Genomic DNA, 18558 nt, shown 5'->3' on the forward strand with positions numbered 1-18558 from the left:
AGACAGGATCTCACTCTGTCACCTAGGCTGGAATGCAGTGCCTATTTATGGGCATGATCATAGCTCACTACAGTCTTGACCTCCTGGGCTCAAGCAGTCCTCCCAACTCAGCTTCCCAAGTAGCTGGGACTACAGGTGTGTACCACCACACCCAGTGAATTTCTTATTTTTTGTAGAGACAGCAGTTTTGCCATGTTGCCATGGCTGGTCTTGAACTCCTGGGCTGAAGCTATCGTCCCACCTTGGCCTCCCAAAGTGCTGGGATTATAGGCATGAGCCACTGCACCCAGCCTGTCCCTTTTCTAGCCAGTAGTTTTCTTTCAGAGGAAATCAAAATATCTCCCTATTTATGCTAAATATGAGTCCTGAACTGTTACAGCTTCTGGGGTAGGTGAGGTTAGGGTCTCTGTCAAATGCCAGCATTCAGAGGCATATAAGAAGCACTCACTGTTTTCCTCTATTCACAATACATTTCGCTTCTGACACCAGATGTGTGGATTTTTCCCCCACACTGAACAATTTTCCAACACCAGCTGGGTGTCCTACAATTTAACTCAGTTCTGACACTAATTGCCTGGAGTTAGAACAAGTTAATGGCTCAGTCCTACAAGACCATCCCCACTTCAGAGTCCAATCATAAGTGGTGGGTCCCCAGGTCACCCACAACTTCTGTCTGACTTGGTTACAAATTGGAGGTTCCCACGACCTCCTCCTCATGTTCACTAATTTGCTAGAATAGTTCACAGAAAGCAAAAAGAAAAGTTACTAAGTTATGGGTTTATCATAAAATGACGCAATTCAGGAACAGCCAGATGGGAGAGATGCATAGGGCAATGACACGGCTTGGCTGTGTCCCCACTCAAATCTCATCTTGAATTGTGACTCCCACAATTCCCACATATTGTGGGAGGTAATTGAATCATAAGGGTGGGTCTTTCCCATGCTATCCTCTTAATAGTGAATAAGTTTCATGAGATCTGATGGTTTTATAATGAGGAGTTCCCCTGCACATGTCCTATTCTTGCCTGCCACCGTGTAAGATGTTCCTTGCTCTTCTGCCATGATTGTGAGGCCTCCCCAGCCATGTAGAACTATGAGTCCATTAAACCTCTTTCCTTTACAAATTATGCAGTCTCAGATATGCCTTTATCAGCAGCATGAGAACAGACAAATACAGGCAAGGTATGGGGAAAGGGGTGCAGAACTTCCATGCCTTCTCTGGGCACACCACCCTCCCAGCACCTCCATGAGTTCAGCAACCTGGAAGCTCTCTGAATTCTGTAGCTCAGGGATTTTCTTTTTTTAGCTGTGACCTTGCCTTTCTCTCTCTTTCTCTCTCTCTCTCTCTCTCTCTCTCTCTCTCTCTGTGTGTGTGTGTGTGTGTGTAGATTTCTTTCTTTATTATTATTTTTTAAACTTTTATTTTAGGTTCAGGGGTACATGTGCAAGTGCTGTGGTTTGGAGTTGTGTCCCCACCCAAATCTCATGTTGAACTGGAATTGCCAGTGTTGGAGGAGGGGCCTGGTGGGAGGTGACTGGATCATAGGAACAGTTTCATGGTTTAGCACTATCCCTCTAGTGCTGTTTTAACAGTGTGTAGCACCCCACTTCCTCTTGCTCCCACTATGTGAGATGTGCTTGTTTCCCCTTTGCCTTCTGCTGTGATTGTAAGTTTCCTGAGGCCTTGACAGAAGCAGAAGCCTATACAGCCTGCAGAACTGTGAGCCAATGAAACATCCTTTCTTTATACATTGCCCAGTTTCAGGTACTTCTTTATAGCAGTGTGAGAATGGACTAATAAAAAAAATTGGTACCAGAGAAGTGGGGCATTTCTATAAAGATACTTGAAAATGTGGAAGTGACTTTGAAACTGGGTAATTGGCAGAGGTTGGAAGAGTTTGGAGGGCTCAGAAGAAGACGGGAAAATGAGGGAAAGTTTGGAGCTTCCTGGAAACTTGTTGAATTGTTGTGACCAAAATGCTGATAGTGATATGGACAATGAAGTCAGGCTGAGGAGGTCTCAGATAGAGACCTCTCAGATGGAACTTCTTGGAAACTGGGGTAAGGTTACTCTTGCTATGTGTTAGCAAAGAGACTGGCAGCATTATGCTCCTGCTCTAGACATCTGTGGAACTTGAACTTGAGAGAGATGATTTAGGGTATCTGGTGGGAGAAATTTCTAAGCAGCAAAACATTCAAGATGTGACTTGGCTGCTTGAAAAAACCTACAGTCATATGCATAAGGAAATAAATGATCTAAAACTAGAACTTTTATTTAAAAGGGAAGCAGAGCATAAAAGTTTGGAAAATTTGCAGCCTGGCCATGTGGTAGAGAAAAAAACATTTTCAGAAGAGGAATTGAAGCCAGCTGCAGAAATTTGCATAAGTAAAGAGGAACTGAATGTTAATAGCTGAGACGATGGGGAAAATGCCTGGAAGGCATTTCAGCAACCTTCATGGCAGCCTCTCCCTTCACAGGCCCAGAGGCCTAGGATGGAAGAATGGTTTTGTGGTCTGGACCCAGAGCCCCACTGCACTGCAGAAGCTCGGGACAGTGCTCCCTGTGTCCTGGAGGCTCAAGCTCCAGATATGCCTCAGGCAGCTGCTCCAGAGTGTGCAAGCTGTAAATGTTGGTGGCCACCACATGGCATTAAGCCTGTAGGTGTGCAAAGGACAAGAGTTAAGGCTTGGGAGCCTCTGCCTAGATTTCAGAAGATGTATGGAAATGACTGGATGTCTAGGCAGAAGTCTGCTGCAGGAGTAGAGCCCTCATGGAGAACCTCTACTAGGGTAGTGCAGAGGGGAAATGTGGGGTTGAAACCCCCATGCAGAGTTTCCAGTGGGACACTGCCTAGTGGAGCTGTGAGATGAGGACCACCATCCTCCAGACCCCAGAATGGTAGATCCACCAACAGCTTGCACTGTGCACCTGGAAAAGCCATAGGCACTCAACACCCTTGAGAACAGCCATAGGAGCTGAGCCCTGCAGAACCACAGGGACAGAGCTGCCCAAAGCCTTGGGAGCCCAGCCCTTGCATCAGTGTGGCCTGGATATGAGACACAGAGTCAAAGGAGATTATTTCAGAGCTTTAAGATTTAATGACTGCCCTGCTGGGTTTTGGACCTGAATAGGGCCTATAGCTCCCTTGTTTTGGCCAATTTCTCCCTTCTGGAAAGGGAGTAATTATCCAATGCCTATATCCCCATTGTATCTTGGAAGTAACTAACTTGTTTTTGATTTTACAGGCTCATGGGTGGAAGGGACTTGCCTTGTCTCAGATGAGACTTTGGACTGGACTTTTGAGTTAATGCTGAAATAGTTAAAACTTGGGGGACTGTTGAGATGGGATAATTGTATTTTGCAATGTGAGAAGGACACGAAATTTGGGATGGGCCAGGGACAGAATATGGTTTGGATTTTTGTCTTCATCCAAATCTCACGTCAATTTGTAATCCCCAGTGTTGGAGAAGGGGCCTGGTGGGAGGTGATCAGATCATGGGGGTGGTTTAATGGTTTAGCAACATCCCCCTAGTGCTATCTTAAAAGTGTGTAGCACCTCCCCTCTGCTTCCTCCTGCTCCCACCATGTAAGATGTGCTTGCTTCACCTTTGTCTTCCACCATGACTGTAAGTTTTCTGAGGCCTCCTTAAAAGCAGAAGCCTGTATAGCCTGCAGAACCATAAGCCAATTAAACAACTTTTCTTTATAAATGACTCAGTTTTAGGTATTTCTTTATAGCAGTGTGAGAATGGACTAATACAGAAAGTTTGTTATATAGCTAAGCTCCTGTCATGGGGATTTGTTGTACAGATTATTTCATCACCCAAGTACTTAGCCTAGTACCAAGTAGTTATTTTTTTTTGTTCCTCTCCCTCTTCCCACCCTCTACCTGCAAGTAGGCTCCAGTGTCTGTTGTTCCCTTCTTTGTGTTCATGAGTTCTCATCACTTAGCTCCCACTTACAAGTGAGAACATGTGGTATTTTGTATTCTTGCCTTAGTTTGCTAAGGACAATAGCCTCTAGCTCCATCCACGTTTCAGTAAAAGACATAATCTTGTTATTTTTTATGTCTGCATAGTATTTCAGGGTGTATATGCACCACGTTTTCTTTATCCAATCTGTCATTGATGGGCATTTTGGTTGATTCCATGTCTTTGCTCTTGTGAATAGTGCTGCAAGAAACATTTGCATGTGTGTATCTTTATTGCAGAATGATTTATATTCCTCTGGGTATATACCCAGTAATGGGATTGCTGGATCAAATGATAGCTCTGTTGTTAGCTCTTTGTAGCTCGGGAATTTTTATGGAGGCTTTCTCTCATAGGCACGATGGATTATCAACCTACTCACCAGCTCCTCTCCCCTGCCTGGAGGATGGGGAGCAGGGCTGAAAGTTCCAAGCTCTCCCTCCCTTCCTTCTTTCCTTCCTTCCTTCCTTCCTTCCTTCCCTCCCTCCCTCCCTCCCTCCTTTCTTTCTTTCTTTCTTTCTTTGTTTCTTTTTTCCTTCTCTTTCTTTCTTGTTTCTGAGACAGGGTCTCTCTCTGTTGCCTAGGCTCGAGTACAGTGGCATGAACATGGCCCATTACAGCCTCAATCTCCCGGGCCCAAGCGATCCTCTTGCCTTGGTTTCCTGAGTAGCTGGGACTACAGGTGTGTATCACTATGTCCAGTTAGTTTATTATTTTTTATTTTTAGTACAGATGTCATCTCACTATGTTGCCCGGGCTGGCCCTGAACTCCTGGGCTGAAGTGATCCTTTTGCCTTGTCCTCTCAAAGTTCTGGGATTACAGTTGTGAGGCATCTTGCTTGGCTTTTTCCAAGCTTCTAATCATGGCTTGGTCTTTCTGATGACTAGACCCCATTCAGGAGCCCACAAGAGTCACCTTATTAGAACAAAAGACTCTTCTATTCCCAGGAAATTCCAGGGATTTAGGAGCTCTATGTCAGGGACTAGAGTCAAAGACCAAATATTACAACAAAAGATGCTCCTAGCACATTTATCACCCAGGAAATTACAAGAGTTTAGAAGCTTTGTGCCAGGAACTGAGGACAAAGACCAAAATACATATTTCTTATTATATCACAAGATCACAAGAGGTATCCTGGCTGTGTCTTCCCTTCCTCCACACTCTTCCCCAGCCTCTGGGACTCACAGAGGAGGGAAACTTGGGAACTCCTCTCCCTACCTGCCCAGTCCCAGTGCCACTACCTGAATTAAGCCATCATCGATTCTTGCTTGTTTCACAGCAACTGCACCCTAACTATAGAGAAGAAGTCCACACCCATTTAGGATGGCATTCAAGGCCCCCAGTGTCTTTTCCTTTTGTTGTTTGCCTCCTGCCTCACTCCAGGAGTGAGTGATCTAGAATGATCTCATTCTAGATAATTAATATTCCCTTGGCACTGTGTGCAGAGCTGTTCCTTCTTACCATTTTCTTGCAGTTCCCCTTGCCGCCAATGCTCTTTTTACACTGCCTTCTTTCAAAATCCTCATCATCCTTCAAGCACCTTATCCTACTGATCTAACTGGAAGGCCACCTCCTCCATGAAGCCTTCCTTATCACTCATCATCCTCAGAACCAACCACTCTTTCTTTGAGCATTGCCTGGTCTTTCCATTGCATGGAAGTTCTTTGTGGGCAGGCATGGTGTTTATTTGTCTTTCGGTTTTTTCTTTTCTTTTCTTTTTAATTTTTCTCGAGACAAGGTCTTGCTCTGTTACCTAGGCTGGAGTGTAGTGGGGTGATCTCAGCTCTCTGAAACCTCCACCTCCTGGGTTCAAGCGATTCTCCTGCCTCAGCCTCTTGAGTAGCTGGTATCACAGGTGCCTGCCACCAAGCCTGGCTAATTTTTTGAATTTTTTGTAGAGATGGGGTTTCACCACTTTGCTCAGGCTGGTCTGGAACTCCTGGGCTCAAGTCGTCTACCTGCCTTGTCCTCCCAAAGTGCTGGGATTACAGGCCTGAGAAAATGCATCTGGCCTGTATTTGTCCTTTTATCCTCCTACCAGCATCGACCCCTGCCCAGGGGAGTGTTGGCACAGAGACGGTTTGCAGATGGAGGGCTGAGTGAGTCATTGGATTTCTTCCTTTTAGGCATCACGTCTCACAGCCTACTGCTCAGATCGGGTCTCCCTGTTGGTATGTGTGGGTAGTGTGCCTTAAAAAGAGCATGGGAATTAAAATCAGAAGACTTGGGCTCAAGTTTGCTACTTGAGTGACCTTGGGGTAGCCTGACAATATGATCTTTCTTACAGACTTAGCGTGAATCTCTAGGCAGCCATGGCAGGAAAGTGCTATGTAGACCTTGCATTCTATTCAAATGTGAGTTTTTGCAGCATTACTTAGTCATACCAGGTCAACAGGATCTGTAGGCCTCTAGGGGGCAGTCTCAGCTGGCCTCCCAACTGGCCTTGACTGAGTCCTTTCCTGCCAGGATGAAGGCCTGAGGTGTGACCCCTAAGATGCCATGAGCGATCCTGCAGACCTGGAGAGAGAATGAGCCCACACATCTCAACTCATCCAGCCTTCTGGTTAGGTAGGGTTTGCTCTTACAGCTCTAGAACTGTTTGCATGTGCCGGGCACTTGATATCCTGGGCAGATGGGAAGCCAATCTCTTCCTTAGAGACCACCTACCAATGCTTGTATCATAGCCAGCCTTCCCCTCTGTAATGCCTTTTTTCTCCTTTTCAATTTTAAAATTGAGATATAACTCACGTAACATAAACATCGCCAAAGTGTACATTTAAAGTGTGATATTTATTTATTTATTTGAGACAGGTCTCGCTTGCTCATCCAGATGAGAGTACCGTGGTGCAATTATAACTCATGGCAGCCTCAACCTCCCGGGCTCAAGCGATGCTCCCAGCTCAGCTTGACAAAGTGCTGGGATTGCAGGTGTAAGCCACTGTGCCTGGCCTACAGTGTGACTTTTGGTTGTGCAACCATCACCACCATCTCATTCCATAGTAGTTTCATCACCCCAAAAAAGAAACCTTGTAACTATTAGCAGTCAGCCCCACTTCCCAATCCCTGGCAACCACTACTCTACTTTCTTTTTCTGTGGCTTTGCAATTCTAGGCGTTTCATAAAACTGGAATCATACAATGTATGGCCTTTTGCCGTTAGCTTCTTTTACTTTGCATGTCTTTAAGGTCCATCTATGCTGTAGCATGTAACTGTATTTCACTCCTTTTATGGACTCCTTTTATGGCTGAATAATATTCCATCATATGCATACATCACATTTTGTTTATCCATTTGTCCATTGCTGGGCATTTAGGTTGTTTCCACTTTTTGGCTATTATGAATAATGCTCCTATGGGCATTTATGTACACGTTTTTGTGTAGACATATATTTTCAATTCTCTTTCAATCCTTGAAGTGAGATGTCACTCAGAGTTACTGTGTAATTCTTTGTTTAGCATTTTGAGGGACTGCTGGACTGCTTTCCAAAACAGCGGCACCATTTTACATTCCCACCAGCAATGTATGAGAACTCTGTAATCCTCTTGACATTGGATTCAACCCCGGCTTGCCTTAGCATTCTGAAACTGTCAGGCCCAGGAGAGAGAATTCTGCAGTTAGCTTGCACCCATCTTTTCCCTGAAGTTATAGTTATGCAAGACAACAAGCTTTGCAAACTTTAATCATCTGAAAAGAACGCTTGGACCCCTGGGCGCAACCAGGGTGATTTATCTTCCTTTCTAAGAGGATAATACAGCCTTGATCCTTTTGACTGAGAGGAGCCATGTGTAGATACAGCTCAGCGTCCCCACTTGGCTGGTGTGCACAGAGAAGAGGCAGTATTCACCTGGGCTGTTTGCCGAGAAGTGTTCTTATTAAGGAGGTGCTGCCAGGCGTGTGTCAGGAGTGTATGCACACCCTCATCAGTCTCTTAGTGGATCCTCAGGCTGCCTGGCAAGGAGCTGGCACTGGCTCCTGTGGTGCCTGGAGTGTGAGGCTGGAGAGACATCTGTCCAGGTGGACAGAGACAGTGGGTGCAGGCTGCTTGCTCCCGGGTACCTGGCTGGAGAACACGTAGACGTTTGCTGTCTGCTCATGAGGCACTGGGGAGCAGAGACTTCTCAATTCCACTTGTTGTTCTTTTTGTGCCTGGATACACAAAGGCTCTATTTTCAGTGGCTCAGACCTGCCAGCCTCGATGAGGAAGGGTTTGTTTGCACCGCATCTGGATGTGGGAGTGAGGTAATTCAGGCAGGTGGGGTAGGAAGGAGATTGCTAACCTCAAAGGAGTTCCCTTGTGCAGAAGGAAAATTACCAGCTGTGTTTACTCTGCAATTGGATGGAGGAAGGGCTTGCTCACTTTAGTCAGTCTAAGGGGAATGTTTCTGGGAGGTGTAGGGGAGAAAGAGGCAAGAAAAACAATCCCATAGGATCCTTGTTAATGAACTAATGACCCTGCCGGAAGGTGTCAGGTCCATTATACCTGGTGCACATTTATCCACAGCACATCTCATACCTGTAGGTGTATATTCATGCAACAAATATTTATTGAGTCCCTACTATGTTCCAGGAGCTTTCTAGGGTTCAGGAATACAACAATGAGTAAAACAAACAGGGGTAATTGTCCTCGTGGAGATCAGAGCCTTGTTGGGTGGAGAGGCATTAATTAAATGATTGCAGGAATCGGTGCGGGGCAGGGTCTTGCAGGTTGCTATGAGAGCGTATAAGAGGGGAAAATGACTTAGTATGAGTGTGGAATTGTCCAGAAAACCTTTCCTGGGGCACCCAGGTCTACTGGATGAACAGGGCTGGGGTGGGGAGAAGAACATTTCAGGTGGAGGGCACAGCAGGTGTCAAGCCCTGAAGCGGGACAGAACACAACATTCCAGGAATGGAAAGAAAGCCAGGAGGGGAGAATGGAGCAGGAGGAAAGGTAGGCGGGGTCAGCTGCTCAAGGTCTAATGGGCTGTGCGAAACCCCCCTTACTCTTCTCCCAGGAGCAGTGGGCAGCCACTGGGGGTTTTAAGCTTGGCAGTGACACGGCCAAGATTTGCAATGACCATTCTGTGTTGACTGAATGGAGTTGTGGTTCTGGTTTTAGGGGTGGTTGGGGCCACCCAAGTGAGAGAGTGTCAACTGTGTGGGCTGGTGAAAACGTAACTGTGAACACTAGATGAGCTTAATAGTGGGCAGATGTGGAATCAAGGGGAAAGTGATGTTGAGGGAAGGAAGACGGGGTCCCCAAGAGGGCATGGACCATAGTCTTTCTGGGGCTAGCTTTAGCCTCTGAAGGCCATTTTGACCTTGAATTTCTTTCTTTTTCTTTATTTCTTTCTTTTTTTTTCAGACAGAGTTTCATCACTCTGTCACCCAGGCTGGAGTGGGTGACTCACTGCAGCCTTGACCTGACCTCCTGGGCTCAAGCAATCCTCCTACCTCAGCCTCTTGAGTAGCTGGGACTACAGGCACGCACCACCATGCCCAGCTAATTTTTTCATTATTTTTTTTAGAGACTGGGTCTTGTTATGTTGCCCAGGCTGGTCTTGAACTCCTGGGCTCAAGCGATCCTCCTGCCTCAGCCTCCCAAAATGCTGAGATTACAGATCTGAGCCTCCATGCCTGGCCTGGCCTTGAGTTTCTGATGAAACCTGGGAAACCACATGTTTTTCTGAACACCTGGGAGCAACCCTTCTTTCTACTTGCTCAGACCTACCCACCTAGCTAAGTGCTTAACACACGGACTGTCACTGGCTTAGAAGGTCGTCAGAGTTGGCTTAGAAGACCTCAGAGGTCGGCTGGTCCAGAGCTTCTCAGAGGGCATCCCTGGATCCTTGTATTAGCATCATCTCTGGGGTACTGGTTTAAAAACTGCAGATTCCTGGGTCTTACTTCAGACCTCCTGAGTTAGAACTCTCTTTTGGGAGGGATGGGGGTGGAGGATTTGTGGTAGCACCTATTAGGGAATCAGCATTTTGAGCGAGTGCTCTGGGGGATTCTTCTGCACACTGTATTTGTTTCCTGCTTCTTCTGTAACAAATGACCACAAATGTGGTGGCTTAGAACAACATACATGTATTCTCTCACCGTTCTGGAGGCCAGAAGTCCCAAGGCTGTGAAGTCGAGGTGTCGGCAGGCCCACACCCCTCCAGCGGCTCTAGGGGAGAATCCCTTCTTGCCCCTTCCAGGTCCTGTGGCTGCTGGTGTTCCCTGGAGTGGGGCAGGATCTCGCTAACCTCTGCCTTCCTCATCTCATCACCTCTCCTTTTTGTCTATTGTCAAATCTTCCTCTACCTTCCTCTTATGAAGACACTTGTGTATTTAGGGTCAGGATAATCTTCTCATCTTGAGATCCTTAACTTAGTCATAACAGCAAAAACCCTTTTCCCAGATAAGGGACTATTTACAGGTTCTCAAGATGAGGACCTGGTATCCTTGGGGGACCATTTCCTAGTGTGCCACAAACACTGAAATTCAGAAAGCATTGGTGTGGTTAACATCCTTCAGGTAGACCAGATGTAGGAAACTGGAGCCCAGAGAGAAGTGACTAATCCAAGGTCATGCAGCTTGTAACTCACTTCTGAGACTGGAATCAAGGCTCTTGATTCCAAGGCCTTTCTGGGAATCCTGGCTTCAAGGAATAGTGATACCTGACATTCACTGAATGTTACTTCCATACTGTTCTAAGCAGATCTCATCACTCTTCTGAACAACCCTTTGAGGTAGGCTCTACTATGATCTTCCAGTTTATAGATAAAAAAAACTGAGGAGAAAAGAGGTTAAATAACTTGCCCAACATGACAGAGCAAATTACTGGGGAAGCTGGGATAGAAACCGAGGCAGTCAGAGGCCAAAGTGTTCACTCACAGGTGGAACCTCCTCCAGTCAGGCTTATTCCAAATCTGGCCTGTGAATCACCACCTTCTGATATTTTTTGCCTTCCTAGGAAATATGCACCCAAACTTTTCTGGCAGGAAAGGAGGCCCCTGTAACTACTTGCCTTCTTCCTGCTCAGAGCCATGCCTCCAATTCCTTGATGAATATTTGCTTCAAGCTGCACAATGAGCCTTCTCATCTCAGTCAATGGGCTTTATGCAAGGCAAGCAGGTCTTGCAAAGAGGTGTGTGGAGGGAATGCCGGGGTGGGGTCAAGATCCTAATGGATTTCTTAGGCTAATGGCCTGGGATGGGCGCTGGAAGGTTCCCAGACCCCAAATTATTTGCAAAAGGCAGAAAAAGAAGGTGGGGCAGATAGGCCTGGACCTTGGGTACATATTTGTCCCTGGCCATGACTCACTTCCTTCTGGAACAGGGCCTCAGGTGAAATGTTTGTCTGCTCCACCTCCCTTAGTGCCTTGTAGCTCCCCTCCCAGTGGAGTGGGTGTCTGAGAGTACAGTGCAGCCCTGCCCTTCTGTCCACCCTACAGAGCCCACGGCCATGGCAGCCCAGGCAGCTGGTGTATCTAGGCAGCGGGCAGCCACTCAAGGTCTTGGCTCCAACCAAAACGCTTTGAAATACTTGGGCCAGGATTTCAAGACCCTGAGGCAACAGTGCTTGGACTCAGGGGTCCTATTTAAGGACCCCGAGTTCCCAGCATGTCCATCAGCTTTGGGCTACAAGGATCTTGGACCAGGCTCTCCGCAAACTCAAGGCATCATCTGGAAGCGGCCCACGGTAAGGAAGCGGGCTTGCTGTTGAGTGACATACAAGGTGGAGGGGCCTTACATCTGATCAAGAGGAACTGAGGGAGAAGTTGAGGCTGTGGATCCTAAGTGTCTGGATCTCATATTTCAGACCCATCCACCACCACCTTTTTTTACTTTTTATTTTTGAGATGGAGTCTTGCTCTGTCACCCAGGCTGGAGTGCAATGGCACGATCTCAGCTCACCACAACCTCCACCTCCTGGGTTCGAGTGATTCTCCTGCCTCAGCCTCCCGAGTAGCTGGGATTACAGGCATGTGCCACCATGTCTGGCTAATTTTATATTTTTAGTAGAGATGGGGTTTCTCCATGTTGGTCAGGCTGGTTTCGAACTCCCAACCTCAGGTGATCCACCTGCCTCGGCCTTCCAAAGTGCTGGGATAGCAGGCATGAGCCACTGCACCTGGACCCCCACCACCTTTTGAACTCTTTTTTTTTGAGACAGAGTCTCACTCTGTCACCCAGACTGGAGTGCAGTGGTGCGATCACAGTGTACTGCAGCCTCAACCTTCCTGGGCTCAGGTGATTTTCCTAACTCAACCTCCCAAGTAGCTGGGATCACAGGCACGTGCCACCACACCCAGCTAATGTTTATATATTTTTGTAGAGACAGGATTGTGCTGTGTTGCCCAGGGTGGTCTTGGACTCCTGGGCTTAAGCCATCTGCCCACCTCAGCCACCCAAAGTGTTAGGATTACAGATGTGAGCCACTACACCCGGCCTGAACTCTTGTTCAGAGATTGTGAGGTATAGAGAGAAGAGCATGGATGAGCTTTGGAACTAGGTAAGTTAGGTTTGAATCCTAGCTCTGCCTGTGTTGTTTTGGGCAGGTAAACTCTGTGAGCCTTAGTTTTCTCATCTGTAAAATGGCATTTACAGGCACCTTATTTTTCAGAGTTGGTATGAGAATTAGAGACAAATCTCAGAGCATAGTGCCCAGAACATAATAGATGCAGAATACATAGTTGTCATTACTGCATACGGTCCCTGGGCCAGTGCACAATGGAACAACTCAGTGCTGGATGCAGTCAGCCGGTGGGTAAATTGTGACAACATCATTGCTGAAAGGTGCACGGTTGCTCAAGGCCATGAATTGACATTATTCCATCAGGGCTGGTGAGTGGAAAGGTGGGAGCTGGGGTTCTGTGGATGCAGACGGAAGGCAGGGGCTCCTGGATGCGGTTACTGATACTACCCAAAGCTCAAGGGCAAGGGATGAAGAACAGTCCTCCCAAAACCTAGGCCCATGACCTATGACTACGTGACCCCTGTCAAGTGATTCCTCAGGGATGAGAACCTCCCCCATATAGAGTGGTTGTGAGAATTGAGCTCATCCATACAAAGTGCTCTGTTCAACAGAGCTCATAACAACGTCTCAGGAGAGGGGCTATGAAATGACCTGGGCACCTTTTGTCTTCTAAACCATGATAGGGAAATCAAGTCAGGGTTCCTATTTTCTTGGCAGTGGTTGAAACAGAACATAAAGGAAGAGTACTTCTAAAATGGTCAAAATCACTATTTAACTCCAGCTACCTCTACCCTCTTTGCTTTGATCCTGCTGATTTTGTCCAACAGTTTTCATCTCTGAGAATAACTCCTAGGCCATGCTGCCCTCCTGCCCACTGTGATTCATCTTCCCATTCCCATCTGAAACCTATGGGATTACTCTGGTATGTTGACAAAATCCAGATTGGGAGCAATGGTTTTATATTCTAATTTCAAGACAGCCACATTTCATTTCAACAGACAGTTTTTTTGAGCTTCTGTTTTGTGCCAGGCATGGGCTCTGCACTGATTGGGAATGTGGTCAGGAAGAAACTGAGGAAGGAGCTGTGGTCTCAGCTCTGATGGAAAGTGTGGGGAGACAGAGGTGTGAATAAAGGACTGAAGCCCAAGGCAGAATGAAGTAAGAACTGTACAGAGGCATAAATGATGGGCCATGGGAACCTGGGTTGTCCCCACTGGGTGGTGAAAAGCCTTAGGGAGGGGCACCATTGCAGATCCCAAGGGTCTTGGGGTTGGGGAAGGAGGGAGAGAAAATTTTCCTTTAGAGACCAAAGTCAGGTATCAGTTAACCTTTGCTTAGTTTTTCTCCTTTCTTTGAAATCCTTAGAGATTTTATCTCCTTAACCACATAGCCTGTTCTTCCCCAAACCGTGTCTTCATCTGTCCTCATGGTCTGTGGAAATGCGGTAATTGTAGACTGGATGTGCTGATTTGTGGCTGTCAACGGAGGAAGTAAAATTCAGAGCATGAGGCAGTGGAACCTGAGTAATGCAGAAGGTGCAATTGAAGGACTCCTATTTGGAGTTTTCAAGTGCGTGTTGAGTAAATAAATGTGTGTCAAAATTTAACTTCTCCGTCCCTGATCATCAGTGAAAAATTATCACACAGCTGCTTTTGGGCAGGCTCATGCTCACATACCACAAGGGTACATTAGAGAATGCAGACTTATCCTCTAAGATCTTACAGGTTATTGAATAGACTCCTGAATCAGTAAAGATTCTGATCCTATCTCTATGAGGAACATGCATTGAATGCTCAGAAAATTAGCCTGTTCCTAAATGCTTCATTATTATTTTTTCCTCCCAAGAGGCCTTTCAGGGGTTTGCAAAGAGATCGGGGTATCCAGAAATGTGGTGCATTGTAAGTTCATTTGTTGCATTTACTCATTTATTTTTAAATTGTGGTTTGATACACATAACATAAAATTTACCATCTTAACCACTTCTAAATGTACAGTTCAGTGGCATTAAGTACATTCCCATTGCTATGCAACCATCACCACCCTCCATCACCAGAATTTTTTTTATCTTGCAAAACAGAAACTAAATACACATTTAAAAACTCCCCATTCATTCTTCCCCCAATTTCTTTTCTTTTCTTTTTTCTTTTTCTTTTTCTTTTTTTTTTTTTGAGATGGAGTCTCTCAATGTTGCCCAGGCTGGAGTGCAGTGGCGCGATCTCGGCTCCCTGCAACCTCTGCCTCCCCAGTTCAAACGATTCTCCTGCCTCAGCCTCCTGAGTAGCTGGGATTACAGGCACCTGCCACCAAGCCCGGCTAATTTTTTGTATTTTTAGTAGAGATGGGGTGTTGCCATGTTGGCCAGGATGGTCTGGAACTCCTGACCTCAAGTGATCCACCCACCTCGACCTCCCGAAGTGCTGGGATTACAGGTGTGAGCCACTGCACCTGGCCCTTTCCCCCAGTTTCTGACAACCACTGTTCTACTTTCTGTCTCTTTGAATTTGACTATGCTGTGTACCTCATATAAGTGGAATTACACAGTTATTTGTCCTTTTGTGACTGGCATAACTCACTTAGCATAATATCCTCAAGATTCATCCATGTTGTGGCATATGTCAGAATTTCCTTCCTTTCGAAGGTTGAATAGTATTCTGTGGTGTGTATAGACCACATTTTGTTTATTCATTTGTCCATTGTTGGTCTTGGGTTGCTTCTACATTTTGGTTATTGTGAATCATGCTGCTACAAACATGTGTATGCAAACTTCTCTTTGAGACCCTGCTTCCAGTTCTTTTTGTTATATACCCAAAAGATATGACCCATGGCTGGATCATGTGGTTCAAGTCTTTGAGGAACCGCTATACTGTGTTATATAGTGGTTGCACCATTTTGCATTTCCACCAGCAGTGCACAGGGTTCCTATTTCTCCACATCCTTGCCAATGTTTGTTGTTTTCTTTCTTTCTTTTTTTTTTTTTTTTTGAGATGGAGTTTCACTCTTGTCACCCAGGCCAGAGTACAATGGCGTGATCTTGGCTCACTGCAACCTCTGTCCCTCGGGTTCAAGTGATTCTCCTGCCTCAGACTCCCGAGTAGCTGGGATTACTGGCACTCGTAACGATGCCCAATGAATTTTTATATTTTTAGTAGAGACAGGGTTTTGCCATGTTGGCCAGGCTGGTCTTGAACTCCTGATCTCAGGTGATCTGCCCACCTTGACCTCCCAAAGTGCTAGGATTACAGGTGTGAGCCACTGCACCCAGCCATTTTCTGTTTCTTGATAGTAGCCATTCTAATGGGTGTGAGGTGACATCTCATTGTGGTTTTGATTTGCGTTTCCCCAAAGATCAGTGATGGTGAGCATCTTTTCATGTGCTTATTGACCATTTGTAGATCATCTTTGGAGAAATATCTATCCAAGTTCTTTGCCTTTTTTTATTTTTATTTTTATTTATTTATTTTTAAGACAGGGTCTCACTCTGTTGCCTAGGCTGGACTGCAGTGGTGCGATCTTGGCTCACTGCAACCTCTGCCTCCCAGATTCAAGTGATTCTCGTGTCCCAGCCTCCCAAGTAGCTGTGACCACAGGCTCCCGCCACCACGTTGTATTTTTAGTAGAGATTGGGTTTTGCCATGTTGGCCAGGCTGGTCTCAAACTCCTGGTCTCAAGTGATTCACCTGCCTTGGCCTCCCAAAATGTTGGGATTACAGGTGTGAGCTACTGCGCCCAGCCCCTTTGCCCATTTTTAATTGTGTCGTTTGCTTTTTTATTTCATTGCTGCTTTTGAGGGTGACTTTGTACTTCTTCAGTGTTGGGGGCTTTAAGTCCACTGCCTAAATGTGACTCATATGATCCTGGTTCCCACACAGATGTTAATTTCTACCGGCCTTTGGGGGAAAGCAGATGAGATGGGCTGAACATATATGTATACATGTTTTTGTCCTCTCAATAATAAAATAGAGCTTGGTACTTAGATGTTTTCTGAAATCATGCCATTTGACATCCTGCCCCTGCTGGGTGTTTCTGCCTATTCATAAGCAATTGAGCAAAGATTTGCTTGGGCTCTTGTCCCAAGGGTTTCAGGACAAGTTTGCCAGAGGAAGGGCTCAAGGTCAAGCATGGGCTCTCAGGATGAACTTTTGGTTATTCACAATCCTGAGACAATTTAGGGTTGGGCAAGAGCAATCTTACCACAAACAGCATGGTTGGCTATGCGAGATCGGGGTTGTTCTTAGCAGGTAGATTTTTGCCTCCTTATTTTCTGGCTTCCCCTCTGAGCTTGGTCAATGCCCAGCCCAGGTCCTGTGGTTTGAGGAATGCCCAGCATGAGTGGGCCCTGGTACAGCACAGTCAATGATATTCTTCCCTGAAGTGTCCACTTTTTGGCAATTAAGTGGTTTATTGATCTTAAGGAGAAATACAGCAAGACAGCAATGAGGTGATGTCAGCTGCATAGTAAGGACCCAATTTAAGAGAAATGTCAAGGGGATGAATTGTTGGGAGGTTAGGATAAGGATGAGGGTGACAGGCCTCAGCTTGGAGCTTCCACTCTTTCTTCAGCTGCTACATCTGGAGTGAATCTGGAGTTTTCAGTTTAGCCATGATTTATTGCGCGCTGGTTGTGTTCAGGTGCTGGAGAGGAGTCTTTGTGGAGCTTTGGCTCATCAGGGAGAGACATACGGACAAGTGGACAGCTGGCAGGCCACAGAGTGGTTAAGAGCATGAGCTCGTGCGTCAGGGAGATCAGGTTTCTGGTCCCCTCTGGCCATTTGCTAGCTGGGGAACCATGGAGAAGTTACTAACCACCCCAAGACTCAGTTTCCTCATCCATAAAATGGGGATAATAATATTACCCACTTCACTGTTTTTTGGGAGGCTTGGGTTATTGGGAGGCTTGAATGAGGAAATCTAGCTATTATTACAAGACAGACTATCCAGAGGGTGAAATAAATAGAAATATGAACACAATGTATGGGAGTTCAGGGGAAGAAGCAGTTAAATTTGACAGCGAAACTGGGGCAGGTTAATTACCGGAGACATTTGAGTTGGGATTGTTAATGGAAGAGAATTGGGAGAGAGACTGAAGAGAAGGCACAGGTGTGGGCAGAGGTACTAGGTTGTGGCAGTGCATCGGGAGCAAGTGTATTCAGAGGAAGGTGGGAGTCCATTGTGATGGGAGGAGGGTGATAATCACTCACTGTGGGAAACTGACAGACAAAGCTGGAAACATCCAGTGAGGCCAGATCACAGAAGGACAGAGGTGCTGGGTCAAGCAATATGGCTATACTTGAAGATGATGATGATGAAGACGGCAGCATCTCTGGGGGTTCTAAAAACCAGAGCTCCTAAAGTGCAAACCAAAGCTATCAGACATGGTTAACGCTCTAGGAGAGCAGTGTGGCCAAGTAGCCATCATCACTGAGACAGTGTAGGTTTCAGTCACTTTCTGCCTTGGATTCTTGACTGATACCTGTATTTCCTTAGGCCTGGTCATCAGAGGCTAATCCTAGGTTAGAGTAATTTGTATTTATGGAGTGTTTTGAGATCCTCGCTTGAGTAATAGAAAACAGTGTTACTAAAAAGACACGATTGTTATTAGGAAAGATAAAAAAAGGGTTCCAAGTGTGGGTAGGTGGGAGGCTGCCTCTTCACAGAATTCTGCCTCTTTAAAACCTCTCTGACTGCCAATTACTTTGTATCTCTGATCTGTGCTTCAACAGGAACTTAGTAATGGAGAGAAGACTTGGGGTAAGTTCTTTGGGCATCGTAGTGAGATGGAATCTCCTTGCAAAGCTGGGGACTTTCTTTTTCTTTTTCTTTTTTGAGACAGAATTTCACTCTGTCACCCAGGCTGGAGTGTGGTGGCGCAATCTTGGCTCACTGCAACCTCCGCCTTCTGGTTTCAAACAATGCTTATGCCTCAGCCTCCTGGGTAGCTGGGATTACAGGTGCACATCACCATGCCCAGCTAGTTTTTGCACTTTTATTTGTAGAGATGGGATTTCACCATGTTGGCTGGGCTGGTCTCAAACTCCTGACCTCAAGTGATCAGCCCACCTTGGCCTTCCAAAGTGCTGGGATTACAGATGTGAGCCACCATGCCCAGCCCAAAGCTGGGGACTTTCTGTGGTTCCTGAAAGATT

The 18558-nt window shown here is 46.2% G+C and overlaps 1 protein-coding gene and 1 long non-coding RNA gene across 2 annotated transcripts in view; both read left to right on the top strand.

Annotated features, from left to right (window-relative positions):
• The first annotated feature begins 11401 nt into the window (after positions 1-11401).
• CAPN8 (calpain 8) overlaps positions 11402-18558 on the top strand; it is a 73256-nt gene continuing 66099 nt past the window's right edge. Inside the window, exon 1 of the mRNA XM_024256071.2 lies at positions 11402-11638. Within this exon, the coding sequence (XP_024111839.1) occupies positions 11402-11638 (237 nt within the window). The remainder of the gene's footprint in view (positions 11639-18558) is intronic.
• LOC129047836 (uncharacterized) lies at positions 12819-14019 on the top strand. Its single transcript, XR_008509623.1, has 3 exons — positions 12819-13337; positions 13445-13573; positions 13781-14019. It is a non-coding gene; the product is annotated as an uncharacterized LOC129047836 (long non-coding RNA).

This window comes from Pongo abelii, chromosome 1, assembly GCF_028885655.2.
Source record: "Pongo abelii isolate AG06213 chromosome 1, NHGRI_mPonAbe1-v2.0_pri, whole genome shotgun sequence".
Classification (NCBI taxonomy): Eukaryota; Metazoa; Chordata; class Mammalia; order Primates; family Hominidae; genus Pongo; species Pongo abelii.